This window comes from Phoenix dactylifera, chromosome 3 (assembly GCF_009389715.1).
Source record: "Phoenix dactylifera cultivar Barhee BC4 chromosome 3, palm_55x_up_171113_PBpolish2nd_filt_p, whole genome shotgun sequence".
Taxonomy (NCBI): Eukaryota; Viridiplantae; Streptophyta; class Magnoliopsida; order Arecales; family Arecaceae; genus Phoenix; species Phoenix dactylifera.
In genome coordinates this window covers 24,458,888-24,485,796 of record NC_052394.1, presented here as the reverse complement: position 1 = coordinate 24,485,796, position 26,909 = coordinate 24,458,888, and the positions used below count along the sequence as shown (strand labels likewise).

General features: G+C 39.6%; 2 protein-coding genes across 8 annotated transcripts; one reads left to right on the top strand and one right to left on the bottom strand.

The window, feature by feature from the left end:
• Positions 1-1,153: 1,153 nt before the first annotated feature.
• Positions 1,154-19,474, bottom strand: LOC103704025 (villin-1). 5 transcript variants are annotated; one of them, XM_008787144.4, is made up of 22 exons: positions 18,760-19,474; positions 18,178-18,280; positions 17,969-18,037; positions 17,636-17,872; positions 17,265-17,442; positions 17,068-17,200; positions 16,702-16,864; positions 15,817-15,967; positions 15,623-15,708; positions 15,375-15,530; positions 13,923-13,991; positions 13,563-13,631; positions 13,295-13,432; positions 11,009-11,137; positions 9,485-9,632; positions 9,322-9,332; positions 7,623-7,763; positions 7,357-7,482; positions 7,101-7,163; positions 6,596-6,701; positions 5,824-6,008; positions 1,154-1,508 (listed from the first exon to the last, which is right to left on the bottom strand). In XM_008787144.4, the coding sequence occupies exons 1-22, from the start codon at positions 18,807-18,809 to the stop codon at positions 1,395-1,397; spliced, it is 2,625 nt and encodes an 874-aa protein (XP_008785366.2). In that variant the 5' UTR covers positions 18,810-19,474; the 3' UTR covers positions 1,154-1,394. The 5 variants fall into 5 exon arrangements, with proteins under 5 accessions (XP_008785366.2, XP_038981056.1, XP_038981057.1 ...); XM_039125128.1 differs by having other exon boundaries at positions 18,178-18,541; positions 18,760-18,983; XM_039125131.1 differs by lacking the exon at positions 1,154-1,508 and adding an exon at positions 6,441-6,495 and having other exon boundaries at positions 5,862-6,008; positions 18,178-18,541; positions 18,760-18,983.
• A 286-nt stretch (positions 19,475-19,760) lies between these two features.
• On the top strand, positions 19,761-24,260 carry LOC103704026 (zinc finger CCCH domain-containing protein 25). Of its 3 annotated transcripts, none has more exons than XR_005511279.1 (5): positions 19,761-20,206; positions 21,036-21,145; positions 21,251-21,438; positions 23,266-23,814; positions 23,900-24,260. XR_005511279.1 is itself a non-coding variant. In XM_008787147.4 (5 exons), exons 1-4 carry the CDS (start codon positions 20,034-20,036, stop codon positions 23,755-23,757), a joined length of 963 nt encoding a protein of 320 aa, XP_008785369.1. In that variant the 5' UTR covers positions 19,761-20,033; the 3' UTR covers positions 23,758-23,792; positions 23,900-24,260. The 3 variants fall into 3 exon arrangements, 2 of the variants coding, with proteins under 2 accessions (XP_008785369.1, XP_008785368.1); XM_008787147.4 differs by having other exon boundaries at positions 23,266-23,792; XM_008787146.4 differs by having other exon boundaries at positions 23,266-24,260.
• The last annotated feature ends 2,649 nt before the right edge of the window (positions 24,261-26,909 follow it).

The window sequence follows — 26,909 nt, the reverse complement described above, 5'->3', positions numbered from 1 at the left end:
CTTTCCTCCCGCAATCCCCCATTAAAATATTTGTGTGTGTGTGTGTCTTGTTAGTTGGGTACCGCCAAAGTTTTTTCAGTTTGTTTAGAGCTCTTGCACTCCTTTCTCATGGGCAAGTTTGTATTGATCGGTACTACGGCAGTCATCTCTGCTTCGACCATCGTTACCCTCCCTAGCGAGTTTAGTCAACAGTCCTTAGGTTGCGTCGAGTTACCCTACAAGGCTTTTTCTACAGTTTGATCTCGAGAGTTTTTTAAATGAATATACGTATGAGCAGCCAAATCCATGAATTTTAGGGCATATCAATTTTGGGGTATCACAGATAAACTATTTTCTTCCAGGCCGGGATACGAACCCATGCTATGGTCTGCTCGGGTATCCCTTTTCAATTTTACGTTGCTTGAGAGCCAATCCGACTCTCGCAAGCAAATCCTTTCCATCTCAAGAGTTTCGAATTTGTCCTACTGTCATGGAAGCAACCAAGGTTTGGTTGGGTTGCACACTGGGCACAGCAGTCCGATAACCGTCGCGAGGGCTTTTTGTTTCGCCGGTCCCTCGATCGTGCGCATGCTTTTGTCGCTCCTGGTGTGGGTCCCCTCCCCTGCATGCGGTGGCTCATGCAACTTCGTTCAGGCGGTTTGGTTCTCTGTGGGGGCGTCGGTGATCATTATTTTTAGGCTTCCCCTTTTTTCTCAGATCATCTGGTGCCCTGGACAAAGACCCAACAAAGCAGTGAGAACCGGGAACACGGGGTTCCAAATTTGGAACCCTCGATTCACGTCACCCCAATGACTCTGCATGAGGCATGGAGAATGGACTGAAAAAGTTAGCCCCATGATTGACCGATTGAAACGAAGAAACTGATGCCACAGATAAATTGCTTTCCGGGCTGCTGTTTCATGGAAACCTCACTATGATTGCGGTTACTCAAAAAGGTTTTTTCTCTTCTCCTTTAAGTTTATAAAAGTAATGTTTGGATATAAGCATTTCAAATGGTCTAATTCGCACTGACCGTGAATGGAACTCAGATCCATCCACTTGGAGATGTTGTGAGCTTCTCCAAAAGTAAACAAGCTACCTGGACCCTAAGCAGAAAGGATGTTGCAGGCGATTGTCGAGTTCCGCCGGTTGATGAGGATGCTCCCGATCCATCGGTGATACTGGGAATGCCATTTTTGGTAGTCCATAATTATCTGGTCTCATACAGAACAGAAAACCAGCAAACAAATCCTCTGAACAGAACCGTCTCCAAGCACCGTCAGCATACAAGTTTTTGAATGTTAACTGTTATTAGTAACTCTACATACACAACGTCAAGTGGCACTAACTAGGTGTGAATTTACAGTCAGACAGCTCTCTGTATTTAACAACTGCAACTAGATATCTATATACATTTAGAAAAGACTGAGAGCCGACTTTAGCTTGTTCTGCCTCCACTTAGGCAACTGGTAAAATGCTTTCTTGCTCATTCCAAACTTCTCTTGAAACTCTTGAGCAGAGAGATAAGCCTACATGTTCGAAAGAGTGTTCATCTTTGTTAAGGTATTTCAATTTTCGGACAAAGTAAGACTTGCAGAAACGATACTTAACCTACCAACAGTAACCGCATAAGGTGAATGTGGAAAAGATAATATAAACCGGGCAATGGATTTCCCATCAAAAAATCAAGGAATACCATCTGATCAATATCTGATTTAATACATTAAGCTTAAACAGACTGGTGACTATTCCAATATGATTGTTGGAAGCATTATGAACTAGAAGTAATCAGATATCTTGCTGGCTATGCCGACTACTGATCAGGTATACTGTTACCAAGAAAATTGCTTGGAACACAAACAACAATAGCTGGGAGGTGTCAGTGCATTTTTTTTTTTTTTGAAGAAAAACAGTGCTAATTGAAAATAGAGTTACAAAAAGAACGCCCATGTCACTGCAGGTAGGACTGAAATATTGAAATGTTTAAGGGCCTGTTTGGATGCCTGATTATGTTATCACAAGACAAATCACCTATTGAAACAGAAGTTCAGAAGCAAAGAGAAGTAAGAGAGAATAGATATATGCAAGCGAGAAGCCTCCTGAAAAAACAGGGATTTTATGTTCCCCTTGAGAGGTGATTTATAGTATTCCCACTTTTCTAGGAGCTAAAATCAAAAATGTTCTTAAATATATAAAATCCATCTCTCCAATGGATAATCTGTCCTAACTGTTTCCCAATGATTTATTCAAAGGATTATTTATGCCGGCGCCCAAACAGCCCCTAAAAGGTTTTCAAAGACGTACATAGTTTTCTGAGTAGATAAACTCTGGTATGCACATAAAGATCAGGTACATTGACCACCACTAACAACCAATCATTTTTAAAATAACTTAGCATCAGCTATGGAGCAAAACACTATGTAAGAAAGCAACACAGGAAGATCAAGAGAATTTTATTACAGACTGACTAAGCATCAATGTAGCAATCCTGGCTTGGAACAGGAGATATGCACATGTCATAAGCTATTTTAAAACATGAAACGCCAAATTTACAGCTAAGACCAGTTGATTTATGAGAAACAGAGAGAGAGAGAGAGTCAACTAATTTCTATATTAATAGCAAACTATCAAGAAGACAATTGAAGACACTCACTGATCACTTACTCAATAGACTACGTCATGCATCAGAAGTGCCAGATTTAATTATGAGCATCTGTGACATCATTATCCAACATGACAGCAAAGAAGAAAAGATGCACTAAACATATAATTAACTGAGTAATATCTCATAAGTAGTACAGCTACTTGCAAATTAATTCTAACAATTTTCATCCACTGGAATAAACCTGTGCGAAGGGATCTCCTTATCATGCCTTGAAAGCTGGAAAGCACTCATTCCATAATGAGGAATGACTTGGGGGGGGGGGGAGGTGGTGTTTGTTAAAGCAAATACTGTTCTAGACTTCTAGTAGGTGCCGCAACAAATGCAAACATGATGACCATACTCCAAGAACTTTAGCTTTAGCACAGACACATCATGCAATCATGGCACCAAGGATAGTGTCAAGGAGTTATCAAGTTATGTCCAATCATCAGAAAGTCTGGTAAAATTATTAAAAAAAGACAAACTTAGATATCCAAGAAATTGTAACAAACAAGTCTCATCCGATCTATTTGGAGCCATGTATCATTAAAAATAGGCATAATCATTACCATCAAACCCTTCATTTGTTAGGTAGGTGTATACAATTTGGGGGATACTAGTGTTAGTATCATGTGAATTATGAATACAATTTCTAAATCTTTAATATTATCTAGTGTTATTTTTGTTTTTTTCTTTTATGTTATTTTCGTACATGACTGTGGAATTGGAAAACATGGCTTCTCATGGCATTTTAAGATAGAGCAAATACAGCCTGCTTCAGACTCAAACAATGAGCCACTTTGGAAATGAAGAAAGTTCCATGATTTCCCTTGGGTCACCGAAGGATAGGAGAGGGTGCTCAAGTTCGTAATACAGTAATGTGAATCATGGTGAGGTATGGAATAGTGTCTCTGGCTTTTAGTTGGGGAAGGGGGTCACATGGGGTGGTGGTGGTGGTTGGAGAATGCCTCTCTCTTGCAGTCCTCATACAAGGATTCTCCAGATTCTTGTGACTCGGCTTAAACTAGGCTTCTCTTGTTCCACCTTCTCTCAAGTTGTCATCAGTTTCTCTTGGAAAGTTCTCTTGGGCATGCAAGTGAGGTGTACCAAAGCTTGACGGGTTAACAGACGTGTTTTCTTTCTGGCCAACTGTTGTTATACTTTATCATAGTGGATCTCTCACTTCCCTCCATGGGTATAGCATGTTTATCGGGTGGACCAGGTTTAATTCTGGCATGTTATTCCTGCCTGTTCACTTTTATTTTTTCAATCGTTTATTCCGTCATTCCTAGGGTTATAACACGTGGAAAGATTTGCTGCATTAGGTCTCATAACTTTGTTTAATACAAGGTTAATTAAACCTTGGAACTTATTAAACTCTCAGTGGAAATGCACGCATGATAAAAAGCAGAGCACCAGTACCCCATAGTCTTGACAAAACAAGTGCAGTAAAGCAAGAAGTTCTAGAACTCTTGGTAGGTGCATCATTGCAAGTTGAAAAATAGTTGGAGTTCTACAAGAAAATTGGTAAACTATCAACTCAGAAAGACAATTTGCAGCAGCACTACGTGAAAGAATGCCTACTCAGTTATAAAAAACAGATTTCTCATCAAACCTCGCCATGAATAGGGCTGTCAACGGGCCGAGCTACTCGGGCTCGGCTCGGGCCCGGCTCGGTAAAAGCCCGGCTCGAGCTCGGCTCGTTAGTCAAACGAGCCCGAGCCCGAGCCCAAAATGAGGCCCGTTTAAATCTGAGCCCGAGCCCGAGCTCGAGCCCGAGCAGCTCGCGAGCCCAAACGAGCCCCAAAGAGGACTCCAAAATCGAATTGGATTGGTTTGGGTTCGGACTTAGCCCGTTAACCCAAACCCAATCCGTTAATTAGTCCCACCTCCTCTTTTTTTTTTATTTTTCTTCTCCTTTCTTCTGAGTTCTGGGTTTCTCCAGAAGCGTCCGGGACCTCCGGGTGTCCCTCCCCTCCCCTCTTCCGGGTGTCCCTCCCCTCCTCCCCTCCGAGTGTCCCTCCCCTCCCCTCTCGCCTTCCTCCTCCGCCGCCGATGCCTCGCTGCCTCCCTCCGCCGCCGATGCCGAGCTCGGTTCTGGAGGTTTCGATCGGAGACTGGATAGGGTTGTTCCTCCCCCTCTTTCCTCTCCGTTTCTCCCTCTCTCTTTTCCCCTCTTTGCCGACTCCTCCACCGGCGACGGCGGCGAGACTGCGACAGAGTCACAGAGGAGGGGAGTCCCTTGCACGGGAGGATCGGGCCGCGGCCGAGCTCGTGGCGTCCTCGGCCGTGCCTGCGGCCGAAGCCCGTGCCGGCGGTGCTCGCGGCCGAAGCCGGCGGCCGCCGCACGCGACGAGGTGAGTCATTCTTCTCTCTTTTTTTTATATTTCTTTCTTTTTATCCTTCTTTCTTCTTTTCTTCTTCTTTTCTTTCTTTTCTTCCTTCATTCTTCTCCGACGAACCGCCAGAACCGAGCTCGGCTGGCGGCTGCTCGTTCTTCTCTCCGACGGTCGACGGAGACAGGGACGGAGATGGGGATGGGGCGGGCTTGGGCTCGGGCTCGCCGCTCGGGCTCGGGCTCGGGCAAACGAGCTTCACGAGCCCGAGCCCAAGCTGTGCTGCCCGAGCCCGAGCCCGAGCCTAATACTGGGCTCGGTACCGAGCCCGAGCCCGAGCCGGGGAGTTGGTGAAACGAGCCGAGCCTAGCCTGCGGAGGCTCGGGCTCGGCTCGGCTCGTTAACAGCCCTAGCCATGAATGGAGTGCTAATCTATGTGCCAAATAACAAAGAATTATGCTTTTGAATGAATATTTCAGAAATAGCTTGAATTAATAAGCAGGTCAAACATCCAAATTCATTAAACAAAAAAATTTGTTACATATATTAGTACATATACAGATGATCCTTAGTAAAGAGAACATATTATATGTGCCCGCAGGCCCAACACAGTCTCAGGTTGAACCTACAGTTTGCCTTCTCGATAGTACAAAATTCTTTTAATATATGCATATGCTATACCAATACTTAATCCTCTTTTAAATAATATCTGGTTGTTAGAAAGCAACAGCTCCATCACTGAAGTATATTAAAACTTCTAGCATGGGCTTGCTTACCAAATCAGCTTGTAACTATACGCAACAAGGCTTATTAACTCTTACATTGTCTGATATTTTTTAAATGGAAGAATGCCGAGAATATTACCTCTCGTCTGGTTACATCTATGCCTGTTATTGGCATGCTTGATGGCACTTTAAGGAGTTCATATGGCAACTTCTCCAATACATCATCCGTGTCATTGTCTTCGCAGTCCTCCAATATGATTTCTTCAACTTTTCTTGAATTAAAACTTGGCTCTTCCATTACTAAGGAAGAATCAGATGACCCATCTGCAATGGACAAACATACAGGCAACAATGGCTTGAAAAAAAACCTCAGAATTTTCTTTTTAGTATTTAGCCTTGTGATTTGTAGAACGCATTCATATAAAAGTATGACATTGAAAACTAATACAAGACATTTAAGTAAGATAAAAAAGTTACAATGAAAATTTTTGAATATTTTTACTCTCTTTTTTTGTTCATACTAACTGGATAATTGGGTACTGTCTGTATATCATATTCGCAACTGCACTCAAGTTACTGACAAGCAAGTAAAAAGATCTATATTTTTGGAAAATTACATGTGAAACTGGATACCCTGCCAAATCATTTCACTTTTAGGTGCCAAGCAAGGGTAATATGTGAACCACCTTTTGAAAGATTAACATGATATAAGGTTTTTTTGATGCAAACATAAATTAAAACTCTCAACATGCAAACCTGGGAGGTTTAATAACTAAACAAGTAGAAGAAGTTGTGAGAAGCTCCCTTGCAACTGTAGTTGGGTTCAGCAAGCAATAAATGTTTTTGGGTTCAGTAAGCAATAAATGTTTTTGGGTTCGAACTTGCCAAAAAACGGGATGCCAATGACTCACCTCTCACATACAACCCATCAGAAATGGACAATTTTCTGCCAGAGCCGTCTGGGGTATGTTCAGAGGAGTATCGTTTAAATGCCTTCCGAAAGCCTCTATCAGGTGCCTGTAAAAGCACATTTAGCAGGCACCATAAACTTAGAAATCGAAAAATAAGTATCTGAAATTTAGAATGCATGATACATGCATCAATAATAGAATTGGTATTCAGTGGTTTGCATGTCACATAAAGCATACTAGCGAACTAACTGGGCAAATTTTCATATTTTAGATTTACATATCATCTAGGTTGATACATTTGTTTATATCAATTATGTAATAAAACCCCATATACTCGCATGAACTTCATCTCATTAACAAACCTGAATTTCATGACATTGAGAAGATAAACCTATAGTCAAAACAATATTCGCATACTATTTAGGCAGATGTATATAAGAGTATGTACAATGTGAAAAACTTTCAAGATTATGGTGATCAAGAGCCAACAAAGTCAATATCTAACCTCCACATTTTGTGAAGATCCTTTTAATATGGCGAGCTTCCTCTCGTATGAGTTCCCGTGCATCTACAAGTGAATGAAATTTAGATGGATATATGAGTATCATTTTGAAAAGGTGGGTGAAACTCACCCATCTCACTTATTTCTCTTAAGCACTGTAAAGTCTTCCTAATAACAAACCAGATAATGGAATATGTAACATGGATATCTATATCTGTCTAAACAGAATATAATTTGTTATGAGAAATGATATACATACATAAGCCTTCGAATCATCCCAGTGAAAGAAACGAGTGAAGAATGGAGGCTCATTTCCTTCTGCAATAACATATACAGCTGCATCTATCGATAGTCCTTCCTGAAGAATGTCTGCTTGAAGGAATTTCTGCGAGTATAAGAAAGGCGAAAAGGGAAAAGCAGAGAAATGCGTAGAATGACACTTATCAGTTTTAGGACATGACAATTGGTAAAATATTAATGGATAGGAGAATAACATATTTGCTACTAGTAAGAAAAACATTTTACCTTGCCAAGATTCAGGGCTTGCTCTTTAGATGTAACATTTGAATGCAGGCCAATCCAGACATAAATTTCATCATGGCAGTCCAGTACCAATACATCCTCCGTAGTTAAATCATCCTGAGTGAAATTGAATATCTCCTTGCCCTGAGATATACAGATCATAAATTGATAAGCTTTCGCCTATCATCTCATAGAAACTATGAATATAATAGAAATTGTTCTGTGACTCTCTTGCAAAATATTGCTTCAAGTTTCCATAATATTTGGAATCACATAACATACCAGAAGTGAATATCTACTTTAATAACCCTATTTTAATCTATCATGAACATTTCCATCTTTCTCTTCATTATACAATACAATAAAGCAAATGTAAATTGTATGTGAATCTTTTTTTCCCATACTATATACTTCAGCTCCTCCCATAATGATGTTGAAAGTAGAAACCAGTAAACAATATCTTAATTAAAAAAAACCTTTATTGTCTATTTTCACCCCACTGATGCAATCTAACTTCAGTCATTTCACAGTCTATAACATCTTTATGCTCACATGCCAACCGTCTTAAAACATCTAAGGTGCTGATAACTGTTAATGAGTCATCATGAGGTTAAGAAAAGGTAAAGTAGAAAACCTACTTTTAAAGTTGAACATTTCTACAATAGAATGATTTTTACTGGCATAGAAATAAAACAGTGCTATATTTTTCTTGCATCATGTGTTTGATGATTTTGTAAATATATTCTAAAAAATATTATTCAAAGTTAATTTTAAAACCATGGAATAAAGGCAATGTCAAATAATGGTCATTCTGACTGTTATATTCGTATTGTTTGCAATGCATATATAATGCCTGTCAACAGATATTAGCAGGAACCTTTATAGTTGCCATTGTGATTGATCTATGTTAGTGTTGATCAATATTTTGTTATCTACAAATATCGTAAACAAGGAGCCCTATATATATATATATGATGGGATAATTACTGCACGATATTGCACTTGTATAATTTCCGTTGGTTCATTCGTTAGGGATATGAGTTGCATAGATATATAATTGACAGCAATCTATATTATATCTCATATAACATATCTATAGACTATCATAAGTCTACACTGCTGTATTTGTAGACTATCATTTCTTCTGCAGCATTTCAACTCTTCATCTGCAATATACAAGATAACAAATAGAAATCTTTCACAAGCGCTGCATCAGATCTTTGGAGATTTATCATGGCTTAATTACTTTTATCAAGAATTACCATGTTGATGTGACAACTCAGCAAAATCTTAAGCAACTATACTATCACTACCAAGGTTTGCTCGGGCATTGCAAGAATCTGATAGATTCACTTACTCATCATGATTGCCATTGAAAAGATTGTGCAAATTTGATTGACCATAAGGCCCCTAGTAAGGAAGGTTTTTTATTTCTATCAGTTTGCCTATTAATTTGGATTTACTAGGACAACTCCAAAGAAGTTCCAACCACCAAAATAGAAAACATTACTCCATTAGATTCTAACAGCAAACTCACATCCAGAAATAGTTAAGCTAGGAACCACTTCACATCTACATTGTGGCATGAAATGTTAGAATTATTTGCACATGATAGATACAAAGTGTTGGGTAAATCACTCATTACATATTCCTGTGGACTAGTAATATTTAGAAGTGGGGGCATTATATAAATGAAGAATACCTTGTAATCACCTGAAGAGGTAATAAGCCATATGATAGCCAGAGAACGATAAGTTGGCATTAGACATGCTCTTTAGAGCAATTTATGGCTGATATAAATCTGAATCAGGGAAGAACACATTATCAAAGACTACAAAATTACTGCAAAATTATAGTGCATTCACCTTCTGTAAAGACACAGGTAAACAAATGTGGATCTTCAGTGTAGTCTTTGATATCCTTTTCCCTTGGATACTCAGCTTTTCCACCTAATGCACTCCAAAAGATATCTGGTTCACTGCCTTCCCTTACCAACATAGGTTGTTTCAGGGGCTGCCACCAGCATCAAGTAATGGTCAGATAGGACAATCAAGCACGGTAACAAGGACCGCAGGAAGGAATGATCTGTCATTTTCTTCAACATACAAAATCAGAAAAGGAACTGAGAGCACTCAACCTCTTTTTGATGATAAAACTCCAAATAATACTACTATTTAAATCTTGTATGAGGTGCTTAGTTTGAACTGGACATGCATTCTCAATGTGCAAGAAACAGTTAAGAAAAGAACTCAATTCTGGACAAAACTTTAGGTTGTATAGGTAACTTGAATATGTTGCAGACATATGAACTTAAAACTTCCTAATATCTAAATGCATTGTTTTGCGAACAAGAAATAGAAGACTCAGATATACACATTGTGATTCAAACAATTTTTAACATCTCTTTATAGAAAGGCACCATGCTTTAATTTACGACCTTTTCTTTTCTTTTAGTCAATAACCGCAACATCCACAGTTCCTCTTTTGCAAAAAGCAGACAGTTTGCCTCTACATTCCTCTTTTGGGCGATTGCATTGATTTTGTTGGATGGAGAACTAGGAACAAGTCAGTAGTTTCATAAAAACCTTATTTCCTTAACAATGAGTATTTAACCTATAAAGGTTCTTAGATGGTCTCATACCTTTGATTGGTAGCAAGATGCCGTCTTGGTATTGGACCCCATACCAGTGCCTCCTTGTTACTATGTCGGTACACCCAATACGGAGGTCGGTTCGGCATACCGAATGTGGTACGCCTATTACGGGGGCTAGTTCAGTATACCAAGTGTCGGTACACACTCTGTACCGCATACCGGTTTGGTACTGGTACGGTATGGTATGGCATACCTTGATTGGCAGTCCTACTTGTTAAAAATATACAACAAAATACTAATTTTTTTCATTGCAAGCAAATTTTCAAATATGTGTGGTGTGTGCAAGTCTATGCAGATATAAACCCAATCACCATTTCATTTCTTTATTTTCTGAAAAATAATCACCATCTTCATTTTCAAACTAAAGTTAATTATTTAGTAAAACTGTTATGGATAGCAGTTGATGAGGCAACAAAGTACAGCATGTGTATGTGGAGGGATGTACAGGCAAGACTCCTAAGGTTCCATGTCCAATGAGATGTGCTTAGGCAGGTGAAAACTAAATCTTAGTCACAATTTATATGTCATTTAGCTAGAACAGACACAAGCCAAAATATTCTTTTAATTAAATTCATGGTTTAAATTTTTTAAAACCTCTTAGATGCCATCATAAATTAACAGCAGTTCAGTTGAGGAGATTGACTTAGTTGATGCGTACAGCACATAAAATACTAATCCAAAATTTATCTAGGCAAGGAAGAAGCATAAGCGACAATGTTAAGTAATAGCTACTCACATTTATCTCGTCCAACATCCTGTTGAGCAGATCATGATCGCTTGGCAAAGAAAGGCTTCCTGTCCAAGCAAAGATAAAAGATCCATCTTGCAAGATGTAACAGTATGAGGAATTAAGTGAAGTGGAGACCTGAAACTTATATTTGTTAATGAACATTTCAAGGTCATGACCAACAAAAACATCTGATGTAAGTGCAAAAGGCTTTTCCTGCAACCATCATTATGCTTTCATTCAAACTATCCAAATTATCAATCACCTGATAAATATATTTGGTGATGAAATCAAATAATAGGATGATAAAAGATGACGAAAAAAGTTGTTAGAGAATTTATTGGGAAAGTTTCAGCCAACATCCAGAAGAACGAAAGTGAGTTTTGAGACTAAAAATGCAGAATGTTCAGAAAGGACAAAGGATGAAGTTTTAATTTGGAACCCCTTTATAGGATGTAAATGATTCTGGAACTAATTTCAGTAGCCAAGTTTAAATTATTTGATAGATGATTTTAACTTCCAGGTCATTATAAGAACATTTTATTGACTATAAAACACAAAGATCGCTTTCTTTTTCCAACAATTTTATTTACATTTTTCAAGTATTAAATTCTAATAAAACAATATGGCACACTGACAATGTGTAAGACATTAATGAAGGCGGTATACGGGCAAGAAAACAGAGCCGGGGAGCTGTCTGTGGTGGTATGTACTTGGTTTTGGCTCTCTTTCTACTTTTTGTTATTTTAGCCTATCTGCTGTCAGCATTCAAAAGGAGGCTCCCCGGTGAATGTTATTTTTGATGATTTAGTGCTGATTGCTAAGACTTAGATGTAGTGAAAGTTAAAAGTTTGAAGGAAGTTCCGAAAGAAATGGTCCTAACTATAAATTGGACCAATAACATACATGAACTGCAAATTTGTCAGCATATATACAGAGCCATCAATGGAGATTTCCCGATTAGGATTAAACCAAGTGGAAATTTGCAATTGTGTTGTTATGGAATCAGTGCATGTAATTGAAACTATGATGATATGGGATAATGATAATATGTTTCCTGATATATCGCCCAGAATTTGTGTAGAAAAAGATCACATAAGATGAAATGCATAGCATAGATTAGTATTGTGCAATGGCTGTTTGTACAGATGGGACTCATGGACCTAGACATGTTAGAGAAAGGTTTCAGTCCCCCAAAATGAAGGATCTGATAAGGAAGACCAGTTGCAATGATTTGGTCATGTGTGGGGTCAGTTGTGAGCCAAATATTGCCATCATGGGAAGGAAGAAATGGGTCCAATATTCACAAGCTTGGAGAGAGGAACTGGCTTTGGATAGAAGCAACAACAAACTATGATCCATAAAGCTAACCCAGATAGATGGTATGACAAAACTTGCTCTTCATAATTATTTAGTTTAATTGGTCAAGCATGGCATGTCCTTATAAAACAGTAATATAGAATAATTAAATAATGCAGTTTGTGAATGCTAGATATACATATTACGATGCTTGTCTCATGCTAAATTTGTCTCATATCTTAGCATAGAGACAATTACCCAAAATAGTGGGAGAAGAATTTGGCTGTTTTATTTAATGTTGGCTACGTAACCTTAATTTATGCCTCAGAGACAAATGCAGTTCCTTTCAAAAGCTTTTCTTCTATCCTTGTCTAGATGTTTTTTCCCATATCTGGCTAAACTTTAGAGTTTAGACAACAGCTTCCTGATTGCATGGACATAAATAACATAACCAATAAATAGCGGGTCTCTCTGTTCAGTAGCTGCAATTCTTTGTTTTGGACACCAACTTAGATGGTTGACATTTGGTTGAGAATCCTTTTTTTTTTTTTTGAAACTTTGATGGGTCTTTCACTGATCCATAAGGCCAGCACAAGAAAGATGGAACAAGGACCATTGGTGTAAACTATTGATTATAGTCCTTCCTTGTCTCAGAAAATTTGCCTATTTTGCATTCAAAGATGCATTATTTCACTAACTGCCTAAAAGAACAATATCAAAAATGGAAAGGAATGAATTTGTAAGGACCTATCTTTACTAGACTCTAATTCTTTAAAGAAAAACATCGGCTTCTTCCAAGAAAAAATGTTTATAAACTTGAAAAAGATCCATAATCAGACGACACAGCTGGACTTCTGGAAAAATGTATCAGACATATATGGTCCAATCACTCTATAGTCTATATATCATTGAAAAGGAGATTTTATCTCTGTTGGCCATTAGCTAACAGAGAACCCTGGCCCTTTTTTAAAATTTTTTAATGAACAATCTACTCACTTGATCAACCTGGATGGCTTGCATATTATCAGGTCCTGTTCCTTGAACTCGAAATAAAGCTGTGCTGTCTTTATCATATGTCTCATCAGTAAGTCCCCTCTGTGTTATGGACTTCTTATATGCCGGGCTCATGCCTCCCTACATGGAAATGCCAAAAACAAACGGAAAGAGAAGCATATGTATATCTTATTTTATTGCTCAGATGTCAGATACAAATAGCAATCTGAAATCAATCAAATAAGCTCCTCATAGATACGGTCATATGCACCTTGAAAATGATCAGTGACTTGAAAATTGCAAAAAATAGTACTGGCTCTTTACCTTCAAAAATCTGAGCCTGCATTCGAATGAGAGGAAAAATATTTTTCAGACTAGGGAGAATATGCACCATAGGAAACTATTAGTTATTGGAGCAAATGCACAAGTGTAACACAAGAAACAATGTACGAAATTATGAATGACAATCCAATTCTTGTTGAATGATTACAATTATGCGGCGGAAAAGAGTTGAATAAAAATAAAATTAATAATTCATTCTTGTTGAATCAAATGTTACAGAGTCCAATAAAATCAAGATGACAATCACGTGGCAGAAAAGAGTTGCAACAACTGAATCGAGAGCACGAACCATGGCTGAACAGCCCTTTGCTGAATCAACCGTGCTGCTCAAAAAAGAGATTGCATCAACTCTGTCTTCCTGCAGCCAAAGATAAAGGGTAATAAAATGTATTTGAAATATTTGCTTTGAATTTTTTAGCTTGTAATGCCAGTTGAAATGCAAAAGTATTAGGAGCTTTACTTTAATACACACTTCAACACATTTTTCTTTATCTAATTATTTTTATGTTTAATCAGAATCCCTGAATTTAATATGAGTAAGACTGGCACATCACATATCAACTGGTTAAACCAATCAAGGTCATCTTCTACATCCAACCCCCTTTCAGCCGTGTGCAAAAGAGAAAGAGAAAGCAGGTATAGAGAGCCAGTTGAGGCCTTCCCATCCACACGCCCTCCCCCAATCCCCCTGGCCTTCGAACCCCGTGCGAGGGCATGCGCACAAGAGAGAAAGAGGGAGGAAGAAGCGAGAAATGGTAAGTTCTTCTCCTTATCCCAGTCCAGGATGAGAGAGGGAGAGAGAGAGAGAGACCTCCCCCAATTTGGGATGGAAGAGATAGAGAGCGAAGACCAGTCCAAGCCCCCTGCACTGAGACAGAAAGAGAGGGGGAATAAAGTGTCCATGAGGGAAAGAGAGAGAGCACAAGCAACTATGGGTTCAATATAGACTGAGACTGATTTGTCATAAAAAGTCCTATATTTGGAAAAATTTACACATACTTTTCCATTCCTAATTGGTAAATGTGAGGTATACTAGTTTCCATCAATTTAAAAATGAAATTTACACAGTTCATTTTGAAAATATGGATGGTTCAAAAAAGAAGTGCAGAAGCAAGATTCACATATTTGATTAAAACAATTCAGGTACATTGCCTATCAAACAAAAGACATGGATGAGGATATCTAAAAAAGAGATCTATACTGTTGATTTTGAAAATATGGACAGTTCAAAGAAAAAATGTACCGAAACAAAACTCATATATTATCTAATATCAATTCAGGTATGTTACCTATTAAACAAAATACATGAATGGGAATGATGTGACATTGAAAGAACAGAATAGAGAGTTTGGCAGGGCCGCAGGAGACTACTTAATTTTATATAGTTGTTTGATTGGATGGTAAATTTGAGATGCAAGACCCAATAATTCTAATTTTATAACAATATCAGAGGTAATAATGTTAGTGTCTCGAAGAAACTAGTATTTTAGGAATATGCATGGTTCATCAACATGTTATATGCCTTTGCTGGTGTTGTACTGGGTTATAGGAAGTCTATATTTAGGTAGTCAAATTCATATTCAACTGTTCCATTTATGGTAGTAGACGTCATTTTTCATTACAAAGTGATCATCAACCATGCCTTTGTGCATGGATAACAATCCCAAAATTTATTACAAGTAAAATTTGGGAATTTAAAAAACAGCAAAAGAAACTCTGCTCTTAACATGAGTTGCCTTACCAATATGCTATTCTTTCCAAGCCATGCATAAAACAAGTGATTATCTCTCTCATTTCCAGTATAAGTATACTGCACAATATAGCAGTCTCCACTGTAAAGCTTGCCCTGTTCCCCAGCAGGAACAAGGGAAACACCATGACAACTCACCCGCCAAACCTAATTTACATTAGTTCCAGAATCAAGGAATGGCTGCTAAAATAATTGTTTAGTAACTGCAAATACACTAGAACCTTTTTAAAAAAACTTACTTTTAGATCACCGCAGCAATCTATGAATGGCTGAGAGCTATTGTCAGGAAGTTCTTTGACATCATAACCCTGATGCTTAAATATTGCTGAAACACCAAAACTGACAATTTCTTAAATATCATTTATACAAAAAGTAATCATTGGTCAATTAAAAACTGTACATAAATATACAATTCCAGATGGTCGGAGATCACCTGCCACTTTCCCTCGTCCTTCCTCATACAAGTTGGTGGTCAGAGTCTCGGGCCAACAACTAAAGTAAGACTTGAATTTCACATTTTCAGACCCTTCAGTTAAGAAAGTTGTACGAGTGCTCGTCGACCTCCCTTGTGAATGCACAATTTCCTGTACAGAATGATGACTGGTTTAACAAGAACAAGAGCCCACATATCTGCATTCTTCAGGAATTTGCATTTGTTTTGTAAAAGAATATATTTAGAAATAAAGATAACCTGATACAATGACAGACTAGACTGAAGATTGAAAACTGGTTGCAATTGCCTTTACAATCAAACAGTTTCGGGGCAAGCTTTCTATGTGAGTTATACAGATGCGACATCTATACATTTGGATGGCAAGACTTTGTAAATGGTGTATAACACCCTGCCATCTTGTTTGCCAGGATCATATGAGGAGAGGAAATAGCAGGAAGAAGGGCAAAGGGGTTGGAAGGCCACTAATGCTGCAATACCAAGATTACCAAGATAACAAAGTTCACACTTTTGATGGATTGTATCTTGAAGATCTAAGGATTATTAATTATGGGAGTAACAGGCTTCCCAATCACTCCTAGTTCTCCCTTCTGCCTCCCATTCTCATGGGATTCCTAGCCAGGTGGGAGGTATCCTACGGATACAGTAGCCAGGCATCCATATCATCAATATGCCGATTAGTCCCCGCTAAAAATTAATGTCAATAACAATTACTATGACCTTCAAAAATGCATATGGATATACACGTGCATCTCTCTTAACTCTCTGGTGCAACGTGTATGGAAAAATATCTCAGCAACAGGAATAAGTCATCTTTTGAGCAACAAGCAGACAACAATATGAAAAAGCAAGGTTCAAGCTTCTTACTTCTATGGCCGAAATAGATGTCTTCCTTTCAGAGACTAATGTCATCCTTCCCATCCAAACAAAGATCTCAGCATCACAATTCAACATATAACACTTGTCTGAACTCAGCATCCCTCTATTTAAGGAAGGGGCGTCCATGGGAAACAACTTTCCTTTATTTATCCTAATCAAAAAAAAAGAGGGCAGAAACTGTCGAATATTCCATTCTGAAAGTTCAAAATTTCTAATTAGCATCATTCATAATTCTTCAGCAATGTTCAAAACAAACAGCTTAAATCTTCAACAATTAGCATAAGGATTGACATCTGGCATGGAAGGCCCACAATTACACATGTTCATTCGGGTAAAGTTCGCAGCAAATCTCACCAGAAAAGCTTTGTGGATGACATATTAGTCTCCATCTGATCCGTACCAGGTCGATCCCCAGTAATGGGAGCATAACCTCCAAATAAGCTCCAGAATTCTCCAGAATCGGAATTGCCGACAAGCATCCCATCCTCTGTACAGATGGTTAATTAGTGTTTGCAGCAACAAGTCTTTTTAAAACTACAGAGCAATCCTACCTAATGTTGCCACTTCACACCTCCCACCATGCTGGTTCTCTTTTATGTACTGAACAACCTCCAAAGCTTTAGCTCTTTCTTGCATGCTGGAGTTGCGGCCACTGAATAGAAAGATTTTAGACTGCGTATCGAGTATAAATACATCACTGTGGTTCAAGGAGGAACGAGAGAGTGGCACCTGGAGAGCACAAAGCAGGCAGTAGCCCTTTTCTTAATAGCTCAAAAGCACTAGCCAATTGTCAACATATGAAGATAATTAACATGTGGAATCAAGTAAGGGATCATATTTCATTAATTCGACAAACAAAGTTTGAGAGGGAAAGCAGAATGAACAAACACCATTCTTGAGACTACTGCTTAATATTCCTTACTTCTCTAACGTGAACGACATGGTCCCCTGTGCAGCTTAACAATGAGACTCGGTAGGATTTGCCTCCCAGACCCTGCAGCTCGGAAGAGAAAACTCCCTCAAGGGGTATGATGCAGGGCTTGAAGTAGGACAAGAACTTCTCCGTCTCAAATCCCTGGACTTCCCGGTACTGGACTGCACGGGAGCCCAACGCTGCATCCAGTTCAATCGCCTTGTCAGATGCCATCGAGGCGTCAACCTGGCAATGGAAGAACGGGAATGCAGCAAAAAAGAAAATACGGTCACGGAGGCATACAATATGCAGGTGCGGAATTGATAATATCAGCCAGCAAACCTCATTGGCATCCTTCCCCAGCCAGTAGTGTATATCATGACGAGTAAGTCCGCTCTTAAGCACAGCAGTCTGTTCCAGCGACAGCATGAACAGGAACTAGGCTCAGGTGGTGGAGTTCTTGATCGGCCGGCATCGGAGTTGCGAGATAAACAGAAAAATCGAATGCTAGAAATTTTACTGTACAAATTGGAAATGAGCAGGCGACTCACACTCAAGATTATGTACGCGCTCCCAGAAAAAAACTTCCCGTGGGAAGACTTTGGCATCGGAACCAGACGACCATTATTCTCCATGCCCCAGACTTCCAGGCCCCTGCGAACAAGGAAGAAAAGAAAGGAAAAAAAAAACCAAGAAGAAGAAAGCATATCATAAAGCCGTCGACCAAGACGCCTGTAATGCTGCACGCTAGCGAGTATTCCAAAAGTGAGAATCGTTAAACATCAGCGCGATGGAATCTTGTTAATTTGCAGCATGACGCAACGATTCGATGCTGATCAGAACGAAGATGGCCTCTTCGCTAGGTCGAGCATCCCTTTCCCCTCTTGTCCATGCCACGGCATGGAATCCGGCATCCTACGAACAGAACAATACACGGCCGAGGACAGGGGAAGTAATAACCGGAAAAGCTAACAAATCAGAAAGAGACAGCACGACGGCATATGCGCCGTCAATTCTCTTTGCCCATCGGCAGAGCCAAGCGTGTGTTAAGGAGGCAAAGGGCTCGAGAAGACGGAAGGATGAGAGAGCACAGATATAAATTAACAATCGAGAAAGAAAGGAGGAGATGATACGTCTTTGCTCCAGCGCCACGGAAGGCTTCGTCCACGCCCTTCATCGACATTCTCTGCTCGAAAAGAACCCAAATCCACCCAATGGAGGAGGGCCGGCAGTCGGTTCAGTCACCCAAATACAAAGTTTCCAAGGGATTAACCCTTTGTTTTATGGTGTGGAAGGAGGTGGAGAAGGATGGAAAGGAGTACAGGCCTGGGAAGGATATGATCGGAGCTCGCAAGATCCCGAAAAGGTAACCATCAAAAACCAAGATCCAGCGGCGAAATAAACAAGAAAGCGGAAAAAGGCGAGGTACGGGAAAAAGGTTGGGCTGGGGAATGGAAGAGGAGGCACGATTCCGAGTGGACCATGATTTGGAATCGCAAGAAAAGCAACGGTGAGCCCACGTGACGCCGTCGTCCACTTTCTTGCTTGCATACGGGTACGGGCGACTGAGAACAACGATGAGATTGGAAAGAGACCGAGATCCCAACCACAACCATGGCTCCTGCTCGACGGGTTCGACCTCAGACACTACCCCTCTTTCGATCATCGCTGCTTCAGATAACGGTTTTGCTGCGACAGCTTTTTTTTCTTTCATTTAGCAGTCTTGGTATGTTAGAAATTAGGCTTTTTCCTGGATACGGACTGAGCGTATGCCTGCTTGCATGGCGTATTAGTGTATGGGACCGTTGCGAACTATTTAATAAGACATTTTTCCTTGCTAATTTACTCCCCTCTTTTTATTCCCTTCCCTATTATTAAGAAAAAAAAATCTAATGAGTAGGGTTCAAAATCGAGCTTTGACGAGACTCGAGGAAGATGGAAAAGATTGCAGGATAAGCTGCGTTTTGTTTTTTGCTCCGAATTTTTCTTCTAGTTACATATTGGGACCTACAGGAATGATCGAAAAGATTGCCCATCTTGACCATATTATGTATAATACATATTAATGAATGAAATCAGAGGCCTTCGGAAAAGAAGTATTAAAATGCTTGCAAGCATTTATGTTTCTTCAACAAGGGAGGAAAGTTTGGATGGTAATGGTCTCCTAATTCTTCATAGAGATTAACATGCCACTTAGCAAGGGTGCGCGCAGAAGAGAAGAGCCGTTGGATGGATCTCAACGGCTGAGGATCGAAGCTTGCTCGGAAAGAATCAAATAAAAAAAGAAAAGGAAACCCTCTTTCGGCTTGGGCCGCCTTCTTCCCCGGCTTCTCCTATCCCTCCTCGACCTCGTCTTCCCCAGTCGGTCGGCCGCTCGCCCGCTCCACGGAAAGAGAGGAAGAGCGAGATGAATCCTCTGACGCTGGTGAAGCGGACGCAGAAGATAAATTCGACGGAGGCGGCGTTAGGGATCTCGGAGGAGGCATCGTGGCACGCCAGGTACAAGGACTCTGCCTACATCTTCGTCGGCGGCATCCCCTACGACCTCACCGAAGGCGACCTCCTCGCCGTCTTTGCCCAGTACGTCCTCTCCGCCGATTCACCCATCTTCTCGCTTCACTCTTCTTGAATAAGCCTTTCCCTTACCACCATGTCAAAGCAAAACGGCGGAGCACGATTCCCCGCGCCGTGGGTCTCCTCTGCCGAGATAGTGGCCGGGACAGGAGCCCATCTTCCTTCTTCCTTCTTTTTAATCATACGATCCTCGAGGTGACTCTAAACTTCCTTGATTCCTTTTTCCCAGACCAAGGATTGGTCGGACATCTAGAAATCAAGGTAAGTTTTGTGTTCTGAATAAAAACATCATGATGGATTAGGCATTCATTCGTCAGTCGGCAACAATAAAATTTATTATACTAGAAGCGCAAAGAAGGAATATTTCCCCCGCACCGAACAATAGAAAAGTCCTGTGTTTTGGGGTAGGTTTATGAGATCCAGGACTCGCCATCCTCGATGAGCTATGATTTGCTCGGTTCTGAGATTAGCTCGCACCAACTAATATGTGAATGTGAAACTAAAATATTATTTATTTCTAAGCCTGAACTTATCGTCTTGGTATGATGGTTCGCTAGCATCTACCGTTGTTATCGGTCCATAACTCCTGGCTGCTACTGCTTGCCGGGAATTGCTCTTTCTGCTGGTCTATTGTCGCTGTGATTGAAGCTCTTGTTGCTCGACTCTTTTAAAATTGTCTTCACCACTTGTTTCATTCCGATCCTTTGCACCACATTCATGGTCTTTTTGCCATATTTTTAGATTACCTTCTTGGATTCTTGTCAAAAGCCTTAGCCTTTTCTTAGTGCTTTTATAATTTGTGGTCTTCATGTGCTTGCTCTTGAGCAACTTTCAGGTATGGGGAGATTGTTGATGTTAACCTTGTTAGAGATAAGAGCACTGGGAAATCCAAAGGTTTTGCCTTCTTAGCATATGAAGATCAAAGGAGTACAATTCTTGCTGTAGGTAAGTCTGTCCGAATTTATTGCTGCTATTGATATGTTCTCTTGTTTGATATATCTTGCAGTTTATATTGGTTAAAAGCAATCTCACATCAATCTTCTTTTGCAGATAACTTAAATGGGGCCAAGATTCTTGGTCGAATTGTAAGGGTTGATCATGTCAGTAGCTACAAAAAAAAAGAGGAAGAAGATGAGGAGAAAGAGCAGCAAAAGAGGGAGGCACGGGGTGTATGTCATGCTTACCAAAGGGGTGAATGCAACCGAGGAGCTTCATGCAAATTTTCTCATGATGAGCAGGTATCTGATGAGATAGTCATGGCTCGTTCCAATTTTAGCATGTCTGTATCATTGTTATAATGAATTAATTTGCATTTCAGTGATTTTCTTCTGTTTACTTGGGCATTATAAGATGCCTGACACTATGATGTTACTATTGGTAAACTATCTAGCTTGAATGAATAATAGCATGGTTCTGTATGTGTTTGTATAAATTATATAATCATGTAACATCTTTACAAGTTTTTGGTTAGCTGTATGAGATTATTAATATAAAATGGCTGATTCTACGAAACAGCCTAAGTATTTAAGTTCCACTTGAGATAGGCAATGTAAATCATGTGCAAACAATTTACACTTGATAGCATAATTTTGTGCATCTTGGCCTTATAAGTACTTCAAAACTTTCAGGATTGAAACCAAGTAGTTTGGCACTAAGTTTCCTGACCCCACACAGACATTGTGTGGCATTTGGTTTAAAATATATATGGCGAGTTGAATTTCTTAGCTGGATGAGTCTTCGCATCTTTATGCCTTGCTTGTTCTTAAGATGCATATATATGAGTGTGACTTGGAATGAACTTTTTGATACCAGTACCATTCTCTTGTAATTATTTTATGCTTCACTGCTTAGATATATATTCAAAGTGTCCCAGGTTCTGTTTTTCCTTCTCAATTGCATTTAGGATGCTGGTTAGGAATCACAATTTTTAAGGGCTAGGTTACGTTTAAATGATCAGACCATGTGTCTACTTAGTTCATGTGTCAACATTTGGGAGACCTGTTTGAACAAGGATATCAATGAACTGGATTAATTTTTCTACTGTTTGTTTTGTTGCTTACAAATGTTTTGGCCGAGATTTGGTGAAGATATTGGTTTGTATTGGTGTCCGTCACTGACTGATCTGATATAAGTAAAATATCAGCTCTTATTATCTTTTGGCTGATCCAAGCCAATAAATTCCAATATATCAGCCAATATGAGATTCATATATTGGATGATGTGATTTAATCTTTTCTTAATTTGTGATATAGTGCTTATGATTTGAAACATTTAATTATGGCCACTGATTTGTGCATAAGTGATAGGTGATGGGCCATAGATGGTGGTTGCTGGGGCAATAGTAGGTGGTGGAGTAGGATGCTGGGATTTGTCCTGACAGGAAAAGGGGAAACGTAAATTGGAGAGAGATAGGGAGAAGAGGAAACAAGGATATGAGGAAATGGTGGAAGATCTTCTTTGCAAGGAAGAAGGTGGTGGAGAGCTAATGATCACTGGTGGAGCAGCCATGGTAGTGGATAGATGGGTGGAGTAGGAACTAGGAATAGAAGGTGGAGAAGGAGAGCGCAGATAAAGGGGATCCCATGAGATTGGGATTTTTATCTTAATTAGATCCTTTGATAAACTTATAATAACAATATACTTTAGCAGTTCCATAGGTGGATTTATTGGTATCTCAGTATCGTACGAAAACTGAGATCTCAGGATATCTCCGCCAATTTGGATTCTTACTAGGCATCGTTATGGCTGAGATAAGCCATTCTTGGTCTGTATCGGTATTGGTCCCATATTGGGAGCCAAAATCTCCGCCTTTAGAAACCTTGCTGCTTACCAATGTCTTCTGCCAAACAATAACTACTGAAAAATGTAACTAGTTTCCTTCGTTATACTACTTTTATATTAGTTACTACATAGTTAACCCTGAAGGGGATGTGGCACTGGATTATTGAAATATATTGAGCTGCAATGGGTGTATTTTTTTTCCTTTTCTTTTTTCAGTCTGATTGTGTTAATTTTTTTTTTTGATCATCAGAGATGCTTACATGTGTTTGTCTTATAAATCTCAGAGATGCGCAGACTCAGCTTGGGGTCCCAAGGAGAGCAATTCGAGATGGGATCACAACAGGTATGGGGATCATCCGAAGGGCCATAAGAATTTATTGCATGGTGCCCCAGACCAGACTCAGCAGGGTAGAGTAATAGGGGGCGAGTCGAAATCTAAATCAAGAGATAAAGATGGCCACCACTCTTTGAGATCAGATGCCTTTGAAGAGTACAGCTATGACCAGCGAAAACAAAGTGACTTGACTCTGAAAAATCTGGAAAGACGGGGAAGTGAGAAATCTGGAGGGAGACTAAGGGATGAAAGAAAATCGGAAGATGATACTGGATTGCGAAGATGGGAGAAGCACATTGAAAGGTCCAAATTAGAACCAAATCAAGAAGATGATCCATACAGACGAGGAAGTGGCAGATGGCCGAAGCCTGACAGAGATTCATCCTCCCGTTATTGCGTAAGGAAAGAAGAAGAAGAATATCGCAGGAGATCACATAGATAGAACATCTTTTGATGGTCTGTCGGGAGTTCATCTAGGTTCTGCTTATCAAGAGTTTCAGTAATTGTTGTTTTTTGCATTTTGATCTTTTTTGACATATAGAACTTTGATATTCTATTTAAATTTATTTTCTCATATTGTGTAGGGATCTCACTGGACTTGTCATAGCCAGGATTAGATAATTGTGTATCAATTAATTATAACACCAGGTTTGATGTGAGGAGCCGTCTGAGTTGTTCATGACTCACTTTTATCTCCAAACAAACGGTAAGTTGCCATTTTCGTGGATGATCTTCTCAAGTTCACTCGAGTTGATTTGAGCTCTGTTAAGTCTATTTGAAAGAGATGATGCTCTCCAAGCAAGCTATTTTCTGAAGAGTTATTACATCAACCAATTCATGTTGTCATGACTATGCGATAGACAAATTGTATTTTTCAGAGATCCTGTTACTGTAATAAAGACAGAAATATAAAAGAATGTGCATCTGAGACCTTCTTTTTGTCCATTTTGACTTTCGCCATGGACTCCCAACAAGAAAGACAGAAGGGCAAGTTGTTTGCCAATAATTGTTTGGTTATACATGCACTCCTGACAAGAAAGATTACTTGTCAAAAGTATGCACTAACCATGTGCATCTTGTTAGCCTTTCGTAGTGTTCTTGGTCTTTGGATGTGAAACTACTTGTGATGCAATCCATGAATGAGGTTCGGGTTCTTGCAGATATTATTGGATTATACCTTGTTCCTCCCTGTGGTATAAAGTAGGAACCGTATAGTATTGTGCATAGGGGCTGCTTCTAGAAACTCGTTTCTCAGTGACGTACCGATGCTTGTCGCTGCTGTTCAAAAACAGCGGGATGTGCTTTCTAGTTTCTAATCTAGCACGCCAGCAAGTACGTTTCATCTGTTTATTTATAGGTTAATTATATGTGGAGTTTCCATGTGGGAACTGGGAAGAGAACAGGTGTCTTCGTATCTATCGAGACTCAAACAACTTTTGGATCAAATTGCCTTTCTATTTCGACTGCCGCTAGGTCTGTCATCCAATACGAACGCTGACTCGTGGTTGAGGAGTTCGGCGGCCGGCTTTGTCATTAAGGTCTCCGCTGGCCGGATTGGAATCAGGACCAGCTGATGCCCGATAATGTTGGCGTTTGGATATTCCTGGCCCCGAAGTCAGAAGTCAAGACAGCATCATCTGATGATGGGGACAGGTTGGAATGTTGGGAGTCTGTATAATTGCACGATTCCGCAAGTCTGGAGGCATGGCAATAAGCAAATTCTGTATGAAGGTCAAAAAGAGTTGCAGCATTAGCGGCGCCACTGTATTGACTTTGACAGCCGCGATTTAGAGAAATCGGATCAGCACCGTGAAGAAAAAGAAGAGAGGTTCGCCGTTAACAAAAAAAAAAAAAAAAAAAAAAAAAAAGAAGAGGGAACTGTTCTTTTTGATGGAAAATGAAGTAGAAAGGTGATGGACCGAAAGGTTAAAGAGTAATTTTACCATTATTTTTCTTTTTTCATATCAAGTTATGTTTCACTCGAGAGCAGGTCTCCCTGCTTTCTGTTAAACCTTCCGATGTTTTCGTTCTAAGATTCGTATAGAAATATAAATGGTTCCAACCCATATTATATGGATGGAGAACTACACTAGTCTGAGTATGTTGTTTCCTCATCCTTTTTTCTTTGTTGTTGTTTTGTTTCTGCTGCTGCTGCTGCTGTTGTAAAAACATATCCATCAAAATTGATCTTGATAACACACCAGGGGGAGGGGGTAGCCATCTGAGTATTAAAGTGGGTGAGTTGATGGAGAAATATTTGCGTAGGCCGCCCTGGTTCCTTGAATGTGTTGTAGTCTCTGCTGATGCTGTATAGATGGATATGTCATTAAGAAAATAAAGAGCGTTCCTCACTAGTTTGTGATGGAGTTATCTTGATCGACTGGAATAGTCTTCCATTCCTTGCCCACTGGAGCCCGTTTCCTCATCTCTCACCAATGCGTCGGTCATTAAGTTGACCGCCGCAGGCAAAGAAGATGGGAGGGAGCCCGAGGCCTCATACACCGTTTAAAAGCCGCCAATATAGCTGAGCAAAGGTGCAATGAATAAAACGCATGCGCGCTGCTGAAAGCCAACTGCGACCTTTTCACGGTTACCACTTTACCTACCCTACTGACTAATCGTCCGCTACTTTAAGTTATTGAAACGGTGTACGCGTTTCTAAGCCACATCCATTCCCAACAGAAGGTTTTGATTCTGTTAGGCATTTCGAACTTCCAGATCCATGCGAAAGAAGTAGAATTACCTGCTGTTGGCTGTGCGAAAAAATAAGGTCTCGTGTAGATGCATGCTGTAGCCGGTTGGAGCTCCATCAAATCTGATCAGCTCAATACCCTTGCGTTATGATGGTCATTATATGGGTCATCATGTAAGATGGGAACACCCGTGCCAAGGCCTCATCCTTCAGAGATGGTGAGATGAGCAACACGTGCTGATATATATATATATATATATATATATATATATATATATATATATATATATATATATATATATATATATATATATATATATATATATATATATATATATATATATATATATATATCCATGATATATATATATATATATATATATATATATATATATATATATATATATATATATCCATGATATATTACGGTGGTTTAAAATGAGCAAGATCATAGCCGATTTTGGTAAGTGAAGACTAAGGTCCGAGTCTATTTACTGATCTTACTCGTTTGGGTTTGGTGATATGAAGCCTTCTCCGTAACCTGCCCCTAAGATGGTTTTGATATAACCTTGTAATTTTGCTTCTAGAAAAGAAAAAAAAATTTCAAATAGAAATGCGTCAAAACAGTTATATTGTAGATTGGTGCAGGGACCGAGCATTAAGCACTAATCTTCCGTTGCCGGTAGAAGTTCAGAAACTCATGTGAAACTGCACCTCTAGGGGTGCAAATAGGTTTGGTTGGACCGGGTCATAAGTAACCCTGACCCAACCCAATTCCTTATTCGGGTCTTAATGTTGGACCTAGACCTAACCCAATAGAAGATCGGATTGAGTCGGATCCACAGCTACAATTTTTGATCCAACGGGTCATTCGGGTTAGGTCGGGTCCATGTATAATCCGG

Excerpts from the sequence above, each read along its gene's own strand:
- LOC103704025 (XM_039125128.1), bottom strand. The coding sequence starts at position 18,333 with ATGCTTTCTTCTTCTTGGTTTTTTTTTTCCTTTCTTTTCTTCCTTGTT. Across the intron at positions 15,968-16,701 it reads CATCTATTTCGGCCATAGAA|GAAATTGTGCATTCACAAGG; the intron begins GTAAGAAGCTTG and ends CATTCTGTACAG. Across the intron at positions 13,433-13,562 it reads AGTCACTGATCATTTTCAAG|GGAGGCATGAGCCCGGCATA; the intron begins GTGCATATGACC and ends ATTTCCATGTAG.
- LOC103704026 (XM_008787147.4), top strand. The coding sequence starts at position 20,034 with ATGAATCCTCTGACGCTGGTGAAGCGGACGCAGAAGATAAATTCGACG. Across the intron at positions 21,146-21,250 it reads GAGTACAATTCTTGCTGTAG|ATAACTTAAATGGGGCCAAG; the intron begins GTAAGTCTGTCC and ends CTTCTTTTGCAG. Across the intron at positions 21,439-23,265 it reads AATTTTCTCATGATGAGCAG|AGATGCGCAGACTCAGCTTG; the intron begins GTATCTGATGAG and ends TATAAATCTCAG.